This window comes from Vicugna pacos, chromosome 2, assembly GCF_048564905.1.
Source record: "Vicugna pacos chromosome 2, VicPac4, whole genome shotgun sequence".
NCBI lineage: Eukaryota > Metazoa > Chordata > Mammalia > Artiodactyla > Camelidae > Vicugna > Vicugna pacos.
This window is the reverse complement of record NC_132988.1, coordinates 117,790,063-117,804,479: the sequence shown is the minus strand read 5'-3', so window position 1 is coordinate 117,804,479 and position 14,417 is coordinate 117,790,063. Positions and strand designations below refer to the sequence as shown.

Here is a 14,417-nt window from a genome sequence, read left to right as displayed (position 1 = left end):
AGGGGTCCCAGAAGGAGAAGAAAGAGAAAAGGGGATTGAAAACATATCTGAAGAAATTATGACCGAAAAATTCCCCAACATAAAGAAGGAAACAGATATCAAAATACAGGAAGCATAGAGGGTCTCAAACAAGAAGAACCTAAACAGACTTCCATGAAGACATATTATAATTAAGATGGTCAAAGTTAAAGGTAAAGAAAAGATGCTAAAGGCAGCAAGAGAAAAACACAGTTAGTTACAAGGGAACCCCCAGAAAGCTCTCAGCTGGCTTCTCTACAGAAACATTGCTGGTCAGAAGGGAGTGGCAAGATATATCCGAAGTCCTGAAAGAGAAAAGCCTCAGATACTCTACCCAGCGAGGCTATCACTTAGAATAGAAGGAGAGAGAGACGGTTTCTCAGGCAAGCAAAGCTAAAAGAAGGCAGCAGTACTCAACGTATCCTAAAGGAAATCTTGGAAGATCTTCTCTAAATAGAAAAGAAACAGGACTCTGTAGAAAAGAGGAAATCACAATGGGAAATGCGGTAACTACCACGGACAGCAAAGGAATTAAGCGTGAGTATGTGAAAGAGGGTGGCCAATTGTACAGTGTTGGAGAGGGGAGCAAGAAAATGAAGATTTGTTGGTTTGTTTGTTTTAGGATGTGTTTGAGCCTATATGATTACCAGTCTAAAGTAAATAGATATAGTAATGGGTTAAACATACTAAAAACAGGGTAACGACAATTCAAAAGCATAGAATAGAGTCACAAAAATCAGAAAGAAAAATCAAGCTAATACAAAGAAAATTATCAAAACACCCTTGTTCCTGTATCAGCTTTTATTCCCCTTAACACCCAGCTCCCTCGCTTCCCTGCAGGATTCCAGATGACCATGCGTGAGAGCAGTTTGATAGCCATCCCCCAGGGCTGTTGCTCTGCTCACCCAGAGGTGCCTGAAAGGTGTGCACCATCAGGACCTCGGGTTAGTAGTCACTGGGGGTGGGGCCCTGCCACATCCCAGGACTCAGTGCAGATGAAGCTTCCATTTCTCCCTGGTCACACAGAACCTTATGGCCAGGCTCTGGGGGGCCCTCCTAGGGACAACAGGGCCAGGGTGAGGGGCCGCAGTATCAGAGGTCCCCCTAGGCGCACAGGACCCTTTCCAAGGGATGGTCAGTCCAAGGCCATGGCCCTGGAAGGGGGGTCAGATGAGGCCAGGGGGACCCCCACCTTCCTATCCTCACTCTTCTACTGAAGGAAAGTCACAGAGCCCCTTCGTCCCTGCGGCTGCAGCGCATCTACTGAATGGTGACCAAGGACCAGGCGTGTCCGGGCACGACTCTGCCTGGCGGCCCAGCAGTTTCTCCTCTGTGAAGCTCACACCTGCTGGGAGGGCACAGACAGCACATGGATGGACAGGTAACCCCCCTACATACTGACGAGTGCTGGGAGGGCTTGGAGAAGGAGAAAGCCTGGCTGGGGGTGGTGGGGAGAGGGGAGCAGAGAGGGACTGGTGGGGAGGGCTGACACCCTGCTTAGAGTGGACAGAGGAGGAAGGGACCTTTGGGCAGAGACCTGAATGGAACTAGGGAGGGAGCCGAGCAGCACTGGGGTAGGAGCTTTGCAGGCAGCAGGAATGGCAGGTGCAAAGGCCCTGAGGTGGGGTTGTGGTTGGGGCTTTAGAGGAACCACAAGACTGATGTGGCTGAAGCAGACAAGGAGGGGAGACAGGAGGCTGCGGAGGGGCGGGCAGAGCCCACAGGGAGCAGAGGAAGACTCTGGATTGTCCTCAAGGAGTCAGGAAACCTGACCTCGCACGCTGGTTGCTGGCGGATTGGAGACCCCAGGTGTCAAGCGCTCAGGACAGAGCCCAGCACATCCAGGAACGACAGTGACAGTTCGGTGGGAAGGGCCCTGAACGGAGCTCCTGTTTGCAGGGGACAGTGGAGGTTCTGCTGCTCCTTCGTCACGTGAGGCTTTGAGACAGCAAAGCTGACGATGCCGAGAGCCCTCCGCAGGCCCCCGCTCCCGCCCCAGGGCCTGTCCCGGGAAAGGTTAAACACGGGCCAGAACCCGGCCCAGCCCCTCCCTGGGCTGTTCCCAACACGGCCCGAGGAGGGCCGCCTGGGGGCCCGGAAGTGGCAGCGGGCCGAGAGCGCAGAGGCTTCTCGCGCGCCCCCCGCCCCGCGCCCGGCTGCCGGCCCAGAGCCGGGGCGGCGCGCGCCTCTCGCGCAGGCGCACCGGAGGCCCCGTCTCCGGGCCCGGCGGGCCGAGGCCGAGCGGGGCCCCTCCCTCGGGCCGGGCCGCCCCTCGCGGGCCCCGCGGCCCCGCACGGCCGGCGCGGGGCTGCTCCGAGGGGCGCGTGCCGGCGCCCCCCTGCAGCCCGCACGACCCAGACGCGCCGCGGGCCTGCGAGGCGCCACGCTCCTGCCCTCTGCCGGCTGCCGGCGTCACCCCGAGCGCGGCCCGGTCACCTGCTCCCGGCCGTCGGCGGAACTCCTCTGGGACGGAGTTCGTCCTCGCCGCGAGCGCGGTTGGCCTTTCCGCAGCCACAGCCCGGCCTGCCCGGCGCGGCAGCCGGGCCCCGGGCACCCACGGGCGGCGAAGGCCTCCGCCCCTCCGGCCCGGCTCCCCGCGCCGCGTGTCCCCGGTCGCCCGTGGCCGCTCCCATCTGCACGCCCAGGACCTCCCCTGCCCGCAGCTCCAGAGCAGCTCCCACTGGCCGGGCCAGAGAAGGACTCTGCTGTCCGCTGTCACAGGCCACCCTCTCCCAGGAGGTCAAGCCCTTCCAAGTCTGTCCTTCCCTCAGGACATCCCTCAGCCCTGGGGACCATACGACCTCCTTGCATCTCAGAGTTGACTCTCGCAGAACATTTGCCACTGAGATGTAATCACACACCATAAAACTCATACTTTCCAAGTACACGGTTCAGCGGGTTTTGGTGCATTCACAAAACCGTGCCACCCTCAGCACTATCTAATTCTCCAACAATCACACCACCCCGCAGAGACACCCCAGACCTGCCAGGCATCACACCTGTTCTCTCCTCCCCCGGCCCCCGGGAACTAGGACTCTATTTTCAACCTGCGTGGATTTGCCTCATCAGGACACTTCATGGAGATGGAATGGCACAGCATGTGGCCTTTCGTGTCTGGCTTCCTTCACTTATATAATGTTTGTAGTGGCCTTTGTTCTTTTTATGGCTGAGTAATATTCCACTGTGTAGATATGGCATGTTTTGTGTATTTAGGTATCACTGATGGACACTTGAGTCGTGTCCACCTTTTGGCGATTGTGGATAATGCTGTTACGAATATGCATGAGAGAGTTTCCGGAGGATGTACGTTTCCAGTCCTTTCGACTCACCCCTGACAGTGGAATTACAATTTTCTTGTCATTAATAGTTCTTATAAGCATCTCTTGGTGGCCTAAGCTAGGAGGCCTTCCTGATTGTCAGGTGTCCCCCTGGGGCAGGGGAGGAGTCTGGGGTGGACAGCTCCCTCCCCTGTCCAGTGGGCACAGCCACACCCTTCAGGGGTGTCATCAGCCTGGGATGAGCCTGTGAAGGCCCCCTGCACGCAGCAGGGCCATGGTCATCACTGGTGACCTTGGTGAGACCCGGCGAAGCCTGCAGGCAGATGCATTTTGGTAACCCTGTGAGTATTACCTCTGTCTCTGGGAGAACCTCCTGTCTTTGACTTTGGCGAATGAACAAGGAACGTGAGCCTGTGTGAAGCTCTCACACATGAGTGGAGAGGAGAGGGAGGGCTGGCTCTTGGGGGCAGGGGAAGAAACAGGTCCTCAGTGCAATGTTTATTGAAGAGATCAGAACACCCCAGTTCCATCCATGTCCTGCCGCAGGCCTGCCAGATGGGCAGTGACCCCTCACCGCTCCACGCTGCTTCTCTGCATCCTGAGGCCACACAACTGCCAAGGGCTCACTGCTTTCGAAAGTGAATGAAGAAGGTCCGGATTTCCTTCGGGTGGATAGTGACGGTGGGGCTTCCGGGGGTTGGCGAGGGGTGGCTGGAGCCTCCTAGGGGAGCAGAGGTGGTCTGTCCAGCACCGCCCTTGGAGCCACCTGCTTCCCCAGGTCACCTCCTCCCTGCAGCCCCCTCACAACACCGCCCCTGCCCACATTCTTGCGGCTCCCATGGTGATCAGGGCCGTCGGCTGCCCCCTCCTGACAGGGCTGCACTGCCAGCGGGCTTCTTTCATTTCTGCCCTCTGCAGAGCACCCCGCCACGGGGAAGGCGGATCCAGCTGGTCCTGCCCCACTTGGCCTCATATCCCCTGGGGTGTGGCACTCAATGCCTGAGAGCTTTCTCACTGAGGCCATGGAGGGGACCTGCTGCCCGTTATCTCACTGGGCTCTGCTGAAGTCACATCCTGGGGTTCAGGCTTCACCCTTGGGATGCATCTTAGCCATCCATTCATTCACCTGTGCTTCTATCCATCCATCCATCCATCCATCTATCGTCCCATCCACTCACTCATCATCCACTCATCCATGTATCCAACATACACCTCCCCCCATCATTGCCTCCCTCCCTCGATGACTCCCTCTTTTTTCCATCCTTCCTTCTTTCTGCTCTTTTTCTTCAACACCTATCCATCTTTCCATCCACCCATCTATCCCACATTGACTCAGTGTCTACCTATGTGCCCAGACCATGCTGTGCACAGTACACAGAAGGTGATATGGGTCAGAGCCAACTCAGGAGAAATGGAGAGCAGAGGAGGCACCTGACCCAGCCCTGGACCTCGGGGAGCTCGACTAGAAGCTGGCCAGGATGAAGGGGACAACGCTGTCCAGGCAGAGGGAGCAGCACAGGCACAGACTGGGAGGCAAGAAGCAGCCAGTGGTTTTCAAGGGGTAACTGTCGGGTGTGCAGTGTGAGCTCAGCATGGCAGGTGCCCCCTGGGGATGTGCTGGTGAGTTTGGGGCTCACCCAAGGCACGGGCAGGGGTATGGTCTTGGAGAAACACACACACGCACAGACCACCTGTGTGGACTCCTGGCAGGTGGAGGCTGACCTGAAGCCTTCCTTAACCTAATGTGGTGCGTTCAGGAAGGCTGAGACTCAGAGCAGGAGGGCAGCCTGTTCAAGGTCACACGGGTCTTAAGGAGCAGAGCGGGATCTGAGCCAAGCCTGTCCAGTTCCTGATCCTGGCTGAAGGGCGGGCTGGGAATCCCGGGTGGAGCCTGAACCAGGGGCGCCCAAACCTCTGTGGAGGGGACGATCCTGGGTCCTCCACGTCCAGCGGTGCAGCGTGCTCACGTCCCAGGTCCCGGTGAGCGAGCGCTCCTCCACCGCCAGCACGGAGCCCAGCCCCCGCAGCACGGACTGTGGGACGGGAGCACAGGGAGGGGTGAGCTGCCCGAGGCCCCAGATCTGAGCAGAGAACGAAGCAGAAGCAAGGGCGGGCGCACCGCGGCCCAGGGCGCAGCATCTCCTGCATTTCGTTCCCGAAGCACATCTCCAGGGGCAGGATGGGCAGCCCCATTTTACAGGTGAGGGAACTGAGGCCGGGGAGGAGCGTGCGTCCCCAGGTGCCCAGCTGGATGAGCAGGCCCAGGGGGCGGCAGGCAACTGAACTTCCCCCAACATCGGCCCCTCCTCCCAGCGTTGCTCAGGTGGCGCCCTGCATGGACCCGGGATGGAGCCAGTCCTGGTTTCCATCCCCTCTTCCCCAGTAAGCACCGACCCAGCCCCCCGTGCAGAGGGGAGGGAGGCCGCCATTCTGGCCACTGTAAGGAAAGGACACTCTGCCGACCGGAGGGCTGGGGTTGTCTGCAGGGGCTTCCCTGTGCTGGTGGGAGGAGAAGGCGCGGAGGGCGAGGCTCTGTGTGCTGCTCCCATCCCGCCTTCTGCCTTTACATGTGCTTCTGTGACCAAGTGGTGACAACAGAAGAAATAAAGCCAGTGCACGGATGAAGGCCAGGTGGGAAGATGAAGGTCACCTGGTCCGCAGGTCCGTGATGACAGAGGGAAGGACCCTGGGGAGGAAAGAGGCCGTCCACCCGCCTGCATGGAGGCGAGAGCTGTGAAAGGGGGGCGATGGGAAGGCATCGCAACGGCAGCTCCGGGTGGGCTACTGGGTCCTTCCAGAGTCCGTGGAGGACACAGGTACCAGTGGGGCCAGAGCCACAACACAGAGATTTTCGGAAATTCTCTGTGAGCAGGAGATGAGTAACGAGCCCACAGCCCCACAGAGAAGCAAACTGGGGAGAAAGCAGGCGTCTCCTCACAGCTTCTGAGGAAAGAAGGTGGTCAGTCCGGGCAGCAGGCGCCTCACCTGTTAGTGGGGGTCAGAGGGGAGCGAGGACGGAGGTCGGGGTCCGGGGACACAAATCCACCAGCCTCCTAGGTGTGAGGCCCCTGTGTGCACGTGAGCACCCCAGGGCCTCTCAGCAGCCCTGAAGGCAGAGACTCCGCCCTCCCCATTCAGAGGTGGGGAGTCTTAGGCCCAGAGCCCAGGGGGCCCGCGCTGCTCAGCAGAGTCTCCATGACCCACACCCTGGATTCTGTGACTGATCACCATCTAGGAAGTCTGTGTGAAAATCTACTGTGTTTTCTGATCACATAAGTAACATCTGTGTTGTGTAAAAAGATTTATCACAAGAATAAATGTGAAACAACCAAAATGCAGGCATGTTGTCACAACTGACAGCCCAGAAGACATCAAAGAAGGAGGGGGGCGCCTCCCCCCGTCCCCCGGAGACTGACCCTCCCTCCTTTGTGCCCAGGGGCATCCAAGTCAGGATGGTCGCGCTTGGGTTTGTCTCCCTGTGTGCATCTGCTGGGGGGCAAGAGGCTGATTCAGTGACCTGAGGGCGGGACACAAGGTGGGGGCAGGTTACCTGCAGGTTCACTGTCACAGGCTGAGACAGGACCGGGTGCTCCCCCACCTCATACAGGTGGTGGATCCGCAGCAGGACACGGCGGAGGTCAGCCTTGGCCTTTCGTGGATGGCCTTAGGGACACAGGAAGGTGGCAGTGAGGACCCCTGTCTGTGCCTGGTACTTTACACACTCACCTCAACTTCACATCTTCAACCGCCCTGGGAGGCAGCTGACATGGCCCCCACTTGACAGACAAGGATCTGAGGCTCAGAGAAGGGCAGACACTTGCCCAAGGCCACACAGCTGGTGAGCAACAGAAGGTGGGAGGGAGGATTCCAGCCCAGGTCCAGCTGACTCTAATGCCTCCCACCACCCACACAGGAGCCAATTCTGACGTTTAGAAAGTCTCGGTCCTCATTCAGCTTTGTGGCCATCACTGAGCCCGCCTTCAATCTTCTAGTTCTCTGGAATATTCTCTCTGTTTCGGCCCTCGGGGAGGATGGTGCAGCCAGGCAACCCCGAGGCCAACACAGTGCGAGCACTGTGGCCCACAGAAGCGTTTTCCTGTCTCTGTGACTGAGGAAGCAGGTGGCGTAGCAGCCTGCGAGGGGTCTCTGGAGACCAGGTGAGAAGGGCCTTCCTGCTGAGCCCAGTGGACACGTGGCGTGGGGGTGAAGTGACCTCGTGCCGTGGCAGTACTGTGAGAATTTGGGCTCTTTGTTAATGCAGCACAAGAGGTTCGCGAAGTCTCCTCTCTGTGTTCCTAGTGCTGAGCTTAAGGTTCAAAGCTCCAGAAACACACGGGACTTCAGCTCCCGAGATGCTGATGGTGACGGTGTGGCTGACGGTGGTGGTGATGACGGTCATGATGGTGATGAAGATAGCCTATTTCATACGGGGGTTGTAAGCGACTGAGGATGCAGGGGGCACTTGTGCCATCCCTGCCTGCAAACCTCACCTGGCCCCTCACTCACTGCTCTCTGGAAGGAAGCACTGGTCCAGCCCAGCCCCCTGGTCCTCTTCTATAGTAGAAGCTGCCTCCAGTGCAAGCGTTCTCAGTGGGCTTGGCCTCGCACACAGGTGGGTAGGGAAGGCTCTGTTACTGCAGGGGAGACCCCCTACCCCTCGTCTTATATAACAGGTAGGGGTGGAGATGCTAGTGGTCAGTGTTGGAAAGTCACGTGTCTGCCGGATTGAGCTATGTTCTCCAACACCCACTTTATCCGATACAAAGGCAGTATTCAGCCTTTGTCTCTTAGTTTTCCCTTTTCCCCTAATTTCCACAGACACTTACTTTGGGGTGTGCCAGCCCTGAGTGGGTCTCTGGGAACAGGATAGTGGCTGAGGCACAGTCAGCCCTGCTAGGGAGGTGCTCAGGTGTATAGTGGCAGATCAGGTGCCGCAGGGGCTTCAGCAATGTGATGAATTGGTTCCTGGCAGGTGTTTCTTCCCCCAGGAAGCCCTCCTTGAGGCCCTGCTGGGGGCTTCCCTCTGCACACTGTCACTGCTGTCTGGATGGCATCCAGGTACGCCTTGTCCCAGGCTTCCTGAGCGACCTGCCTCTCTGTGGGCCTCGTTCTCCCCATTAGCAGACAAGAGAACCAGGGTATATAGAGCCTGGACAGCTCTGAGGAGAGCTCCTTTGTCTGGTTGATATGGGGAGAGAGGAGTGAATCTGGACACATGAACACGTGCCTCACCTTTCCGGAGATTCCACAGGTGCTCTGTGTGGTTGGAGCTGTACTTCCAGCCGGGGATGCTGAGGGTCTGCAGGTGGAGACTTGGGGGCAGAGTCACAGCCTCTTGCTGCTGGGGGCCTGGGCCATCCTGGGCAGTCTCTGCAAGGCAGATGGATGACAAGGAGAGGGCTGAGACCAAACTCCTCCTTCTGGCATTCGGAGTTCTCTAAGTCCCCCGTTCCAGCTGGTCTCCCAGCCCTCCCACATGTAGCCCACCCCCCAGTCAGCCTGAAGCATCTGCTGGTGCAAATGCCCCAAACAGCCTTGAATCTCTCGTCCAGTCATTTCAAATTACAGATGGGGAAACTGAGACCCAGAGAGGGGACTGTTTCTTCCAGATCACACAGGAAGTCCACTTGGAGCCCTGTTTCTGTCCAGTGTTGGAAGCCAGCTCCCCTTGTTGGTCATCCATCGGTGTCTCTGCTCAGAAGGACCTCAGCCCCCCTCCTTCCAGGAAACGGTCTGTTCACCTCTGGGCTCCAGCTGGAGCTGCCATCTCCTCACAATACCCGAGGCTACAGTGATTGGTCCAGGCCTGTGTCACGTGATCTCGCCAGGACCAATCATAATCTTTCCCTGGACCTCTGCTCTTGAGACCTTAGTCTGAGTCTCAGTTCTTTTTGGGTGGAGGGGAGACATGTGGCCCCAGAGCTGTTCACAGCCACATCCCAGCTAGGAGGGGGAGGAAGAAGGTCTGCAGACAGAGGGGCCGCCGCGTGAAGGGTCCAGCACCCGAGGCACAATTACATCCTCGCCGTTGCCTTGTTCTGTGGGCCTCAGAATAAAGGCTCCTTGTGGCTCAGTTTTGGTTTCTCTCATGTGTAACCGGAAGAGACCAGAGTGGGTCCTGTGGATGGAGCCGACCACGGGCTTGGAGCTTTTTCACCAGGGCAACATCCCCTCTGTGGGAAAGGCTCTCAGCTGCCACGAAGGAAGCACTGACTGATCCAGGAGCAGCCCCCGACCCTACCGGCCAGTCCCATCCCCTCTCCTGGGAATCTGCACCTGGGACCTGGAGGTGGCCGGGCAGGCAGCTCTTGGCAGTCCTGGGGGAGATGGCCGTGAACACTTGCTCTCGAGAAGCCCAGAGCTGCCCTGTCTCCCACCTGACAGGCCTCTTGTCCAGCTTCTCCTTCGACTCCACGAGCTTCCCCAGGCTCTGCCCCAGTGGCTGTCCTTCGGTTTCTTTACTGCCACACAAGAGAACATCACCTGATAGCCCTCAGAGCTGGTCCCTGACCTCCACTGGGTCTGAGGTCTCCAACTCCACCAGACCTACACACACCAGGCCCTCCCTTCAGCACCGCTCCCTCTCCATCCTGAACCCGGACCTGGGTGAGCCTGTCTCTCCAATGGACAGCCGCCGAGAAACCTTCAGGAGAGGGCCTGGGCCTAATGCATGCACAACTTGCAGCATACAGCAGGCACTCAATCAATGGTGGGAAAATGAGCCACCTACAGCCCACCTGCTCACTAATGCCCTGTAAGGACTGGCTGTAATGAAATAAGGAAAATCTTAAGTCAAATCTTCACCAAAATTTCTGCAAGGGAGAATAGGCTAAACGCAGCTGAAGGATCGCAGGCAAACCTTGGCAGTAGTGCATGTTCAGTCCAAACGAGTGCAATAAAGCAAATACCCCAGTGAAGCCAGTCACGAATGGCTGCGCCAGTTCACACGAAAGTTAGGTTTGCTCTGTACTGCAGGCTATTAAGTGCGCAATAGCGTCATGCCTGTGAAGTCAGCGTAGAAACATGAAATTATAGGATTTTTATTACTTAATATTATTACATCATCGAGCCTTCAGTGAGTTGTAATCTTCTGCAATAACAACATCAAAAATCACTGATCACAGATCACCATACAAATATAACAACAATGAACAAGTTTGAAATACTGAGAAAATTCCCACAACGTGACACAGAGATGTCAACTGAGCAAAGACTGTTGGAAGGATGCTGTCGACAGGCTTGCTCCACACGGGGTTGCCTAATTGATAATTCTAATTTATAAAAAAGGCAGTCTCTTTAAAGCTCAATAAAGAGAAACACATGAAATGAGGCGCTCCTGTAGTGGGAATGGTCGATCCCGTAGTGTATTTAGGTCTTTAAGGTTTTAAGGCTTCTCCATAGCATCGTCTTTAAATCAATCATTGTTTAATGCATTTCACGGTCAATGTTTTTCCATAAAGTTTCCAAACTGGAGGGACTTTATCTACAGAAGTCTCAGCAGAGTCAGTGCATAAACCTTGCAGATCAGAACATGGATAAGAATCGCCCTCACCTGGTGACGGCATACTTAATTTAGGTAAAACCAGTCTTTTAAATGCTGAGCCTCCGGACCTGAAGTAAGAGGTGGACTTGCATCATATTAATAAAGAGAAAGGGACGTCAGTGAGCAAAAGGGAGGCGACGCAGGGAAAAGGTGTGTGGTGGGAGGAGCTGAGTCCCAGCTGTGCGCTGACTAGCATATGACCTTGAATGAGGCGCTGAGCCTCTCTGCACCTCAGTTTGCCCATATTTTAAATGAGGGGCTGGGATCAGAGGTCCCTGAGTCCCTTCCTGCCCCGAAGTAGCCCAGACCCCTGAGGGCACAAGCCCGTCCCCACCCCCGGCCAGCCCGGCTCCCTCTGGGCCGTGACGACACGAGCACTGAGAGGACCCCCTTACCATTCAGCTCTCTCAGCAGCACCACGGGCCTGTGCCGCAGCGCCAGCCCACTCCTCTGGCGCAGGCCGGCGGTGAGTGTGCGGGGTCCCAGCAGCAGCCAGAGCACAGGGCGGACAACGGTGGTGTCGTTCAGTGTGAGGTTGTCCCACAAGGCCCAGTCGAACTTGTTCCAGAGCCGCCGGTGGAGCATGACCTGCAGGGAAGAGCTGTGTGGCAGGCCCCGCCTCGCCCCTGCCGCACCCCCGGGGGTCCGGAGGGGCCTCCTCCTACCTCCACCTGCCCGCTCCTCTGGCTGGAGACGCCGTGGGCCCGCTCCGACAGCAGCACGAGCCGGCTGCCTCTGTCCTGGATGAAGGCCGCCTGGGCCATGGGGTAGTAATTCTGTGGACAGAAACACTGCCAGGCTGGCGGTAGGGGCCAAGGGCCTGGTAGGACACCTGGTCTGGATCACCTCTGGCCCCCGAGCCAGCCCCCCGCACAGGCACGGTGGCTGCTCAGTGTGGTGTTGGTGGCCAGGGTTTGGGGATCTGACGTTTTAGACTGACCGACTTGGATTGAAATTCAGCTCTTCTGCTTCTTGACCGTATGAGATGGGGACTCAGATGCCCAAGCCTCAGTTTCCCGATCTGTAACATGGGGTCAAACCACCCCGCACAACTGCTTCGGGGGGGAATGAAGGGGTGTGTGCCAGTCCAGGCTGAGATCAGCCCTAGGCCGATGGTTGCGAGATAGAAAAGGGCCTGTGTCTGGGCTGGAACAGTGGTCGCAGAGCCCATGCTCTTTGCTCTGTTGGGGCAAGACGTCCTGGGCTGACGGCCTTGGTCTTTCTGGAGCCTCGGCCACAGCGGGTGAGAAGCAGCCAATAGAAATGACAGGGAATGAAACTCAAGGAAGGCAGAGCAGGGAGGGGTCACAACCCCCACACGGGGTCCCCTGGAAGGAGGAGGAGCTAACGCTGATTGAGGCATAAGAGGTGCCCCGCACACCCCTGCGCCTGGACTGTCCCAGCTGACCCCCAGATTTCTGAGGGGAGGTCACTTCCTTTCCCAGAAGAGCACAGAGGCCCAGGGAAGCCAGGTGACCTGCCCTTGGTCACTCTGCTGGATGCAAAGGGTCTGGGAGCTGAACTGATTTCGGAATTCAGGCTGTGTTTGCCATTTCACCAAGCGGCCTGGCAGTGGGTCTACTGAGAGGAGCCAATGAGGGTCCAAGCCCGCTCAGGCCTAGACAGGCATCATCTGCTTATCCCCAGAGTGACCCCCAGTGAGGCACTCATCTGACAGAAGAGGACCCGAGGGGCACACAGGAGGCCTCAGCAACTTCCCTCACACGCGGTGGCACCAGAGCTCGGGCACAGGTCTGAACAAGCCTGGGTCTCACCCACTAACGGCACACGTGGGGCAGCGGAGGTTCAGAGAGATGCTCTAGACTCTGCTGCTGACCGTGGGTGCTCATAGGGGTCCCTCCCGCCGGCTGCAGAAGTGCCATCGGCGCTGCGTCTGCGGGCCCTGTGCCCACGGGGCGCCGCAGGGCCTACCCGGGAGACAGTGTTGTTCGCGTAGTTTCTGTAGGTCCTGCGCTGCATCTGGTAGCCGTTGTTGTCCGAGTAGAGAACCCGCTGAGTGTTGAGATCGGTGCTGGTCCTCAGGATGGCCTCGCGGTTCAGCTCCAAGGGGCCCACCCGGCACTCCTGTTCTATGCGATGGCAGAGCAGCTCCCCGCCAGAGCCCTGAGGCCCGCGGGCCAGCCGGGTGTAGATGGCGTGTGTGTGGTCAGTGTCGTTCACCTGCCTGGAGGGGAAGCAGAGTGGGCGAGTCAAGCTCTGGCAGCTTCTGGACGGCCCTGCCTTTGGACAGGAAGGAAGGGGGCAGGGCACGGCCATTCAAGGAGTAACAGCAACTAACACCAAGAGAGTGGAAGATCCAGCTCCCAGCAGGTCCTGAGGCCCAAGATGGCAGGAGACCTGACTTCCAGGAGACTCGCGCTCACCACACGCCCACTGCAGCACGTTAACATGGTGAATGAGTCTCCCCACCGGCGCCAGGACCCTTCTCAGGCTGACAATAAAAGGTCAGAAAGTGGGTGGTGGCTCAGCTACTGAGAATCCCAGCCTCTTCCCCAAAGTAGTTGGAAAAATCCTCCCATTTGTTAGCATACAAAGTTACTGAGCCCGTAAAAACTAGCAGCCCCGCAGCCCGGGGCCGCTCGCGCTCCTGAGCGAGAGGCACGCACTCTGTCTGCGGAGTGTGAGTCCACTTCTGCTTTAAACTGAGCATCCAGCCCCACGCCTCATGGCCTTCCCCTTGCCTTCTGAAATAGCCCGCATTCTGTCCATGGAGTATGTAGCTTTCAGAATAAATCCACCTTCACTGAGCCGTGGCTCACCCTCGAATCTTTCCTGCTTGAAGCCTAGGACCCACACGTGGTGGGGTGTGTCCCATACAGCCAGCTGAAAGCTGCGACGTGGTCATTTTCTCACCCCACATTTTTTCCTGTGTCACCTTCTTTCCTTCCTACCTCATTTCCCTCCCTCCCTCCTTGCTGCAGGCAGCGCAGGGCAGGCAGAGAGCCCGGGTCCCTGACGGTGCTGAGCACCAGCCAACCTGGGTGGCTCATGTCTGTGCTGTTAATGAGAACACCAGACCTGCTCTGGTATGTAAGTCACTGCCACTATGGGTGCTGGTCCCACCTCTGGACTTAGATGCACCAAGATGACACAGCACAGCCAGGTCTGCAGAGATTCGGAGCAGTTCATCACTGCATTAAACTTTCATTGAGGAACGACCGAGTGCCAAGCACAGAACTAGGAGCTGGGCATCTGGAGCAAGGATGGACCCTCATTTCCCCAAGCACCTGCCCAGCCAGCGTCCTCTGCGCACAGCCAGCGGGGCCGTCCTCACCTGTAGAAGAACTGCCGGATCTCGGTCATGAGCCGCCCCTCTACGATCTCCATCCCCACAGCTTCCCACGCTGGCTCTGCGGCACCTTTGGGCATAAACACGTAATTATCTGAAATAAGACCGTCTTCCTCTTCACCGTTCACGTGGTACTCCATGAACTCCTGGGTCACGCGTACTGTGCGGTTACTCTGCCTGCAGAGGCGGGAGAGAGAAACCAGTATGATCGTGGCGGACAATGTCTCTTGGGCATTATCCCTGTGCTGGGAACCACGCTCACAATCCC

The 14,417-nt window shown here is 57.6% G+C and overlaps 1 protein-coding gene and 1 long non-coding RNA gene across 2 annotated transcripts in view; both read right to left on the bottom strand.

The window, feature by feature from the left end:
* Positions 1-817: 817 nt before the first annotated feature.
* On the bottom strand, positions 818-2,667 carry LOC140700634 (uncharacterized). The gene is made up of 3 exons (XR_012079100.1): positions 2,455-2,667; positions 1,792-1,956; positions 818-1,363 (listed from the first exon to the last, which is right to left on the bottom strand). It is a non-coding gene; the product is annotated as an uncharacterized lncRNA (long non-coding RNA).
* Positions 2,668-3,807: 1,140 nt separating this feature from the next.
* Positions 3,808-14,417, bottom strand: part of LOC140688097 (epididymis-specific alpha-mannosidase-like) — a 35,030-nt gene continuing 24,420 nt past the window's right edge. The window contains exons 12-19 of the mRNA XM_072946521.1: positions 14,135-14,326; positions 12,772-13,024; positions 11,505-11,615; positions 11,235-11,427; positions 8,529-8,666; positions 6,847-6,959; positions 5,209-5,329; positions 3,808-4,017 (exon numbers count right to left, since the gene is read on the bottom strand). Of these exons, the coding sequence (XP_072802622.1) occupies positions 3,920-4,017; positions 5,209-5,329; positions 6,847-6,959; positions 8,529-8,666; positions 11,235-11,427; positions 11,505-11,615; positions 12,772-13,024; positions 14,135-14,326 (1,219 nt within the window). The 3' untranslated portion in view covers positions 3,808-3,919. The remainder of the gene's footprint in view (positions 4,018-5,208; positions 5,330-6,846; positions 6,960-8,528; positions 8,667-11,234; positions 11,428-11,504; positions 11,616-12,771; positions 13,025-14,134; positions 14,327-14,417) is intronic.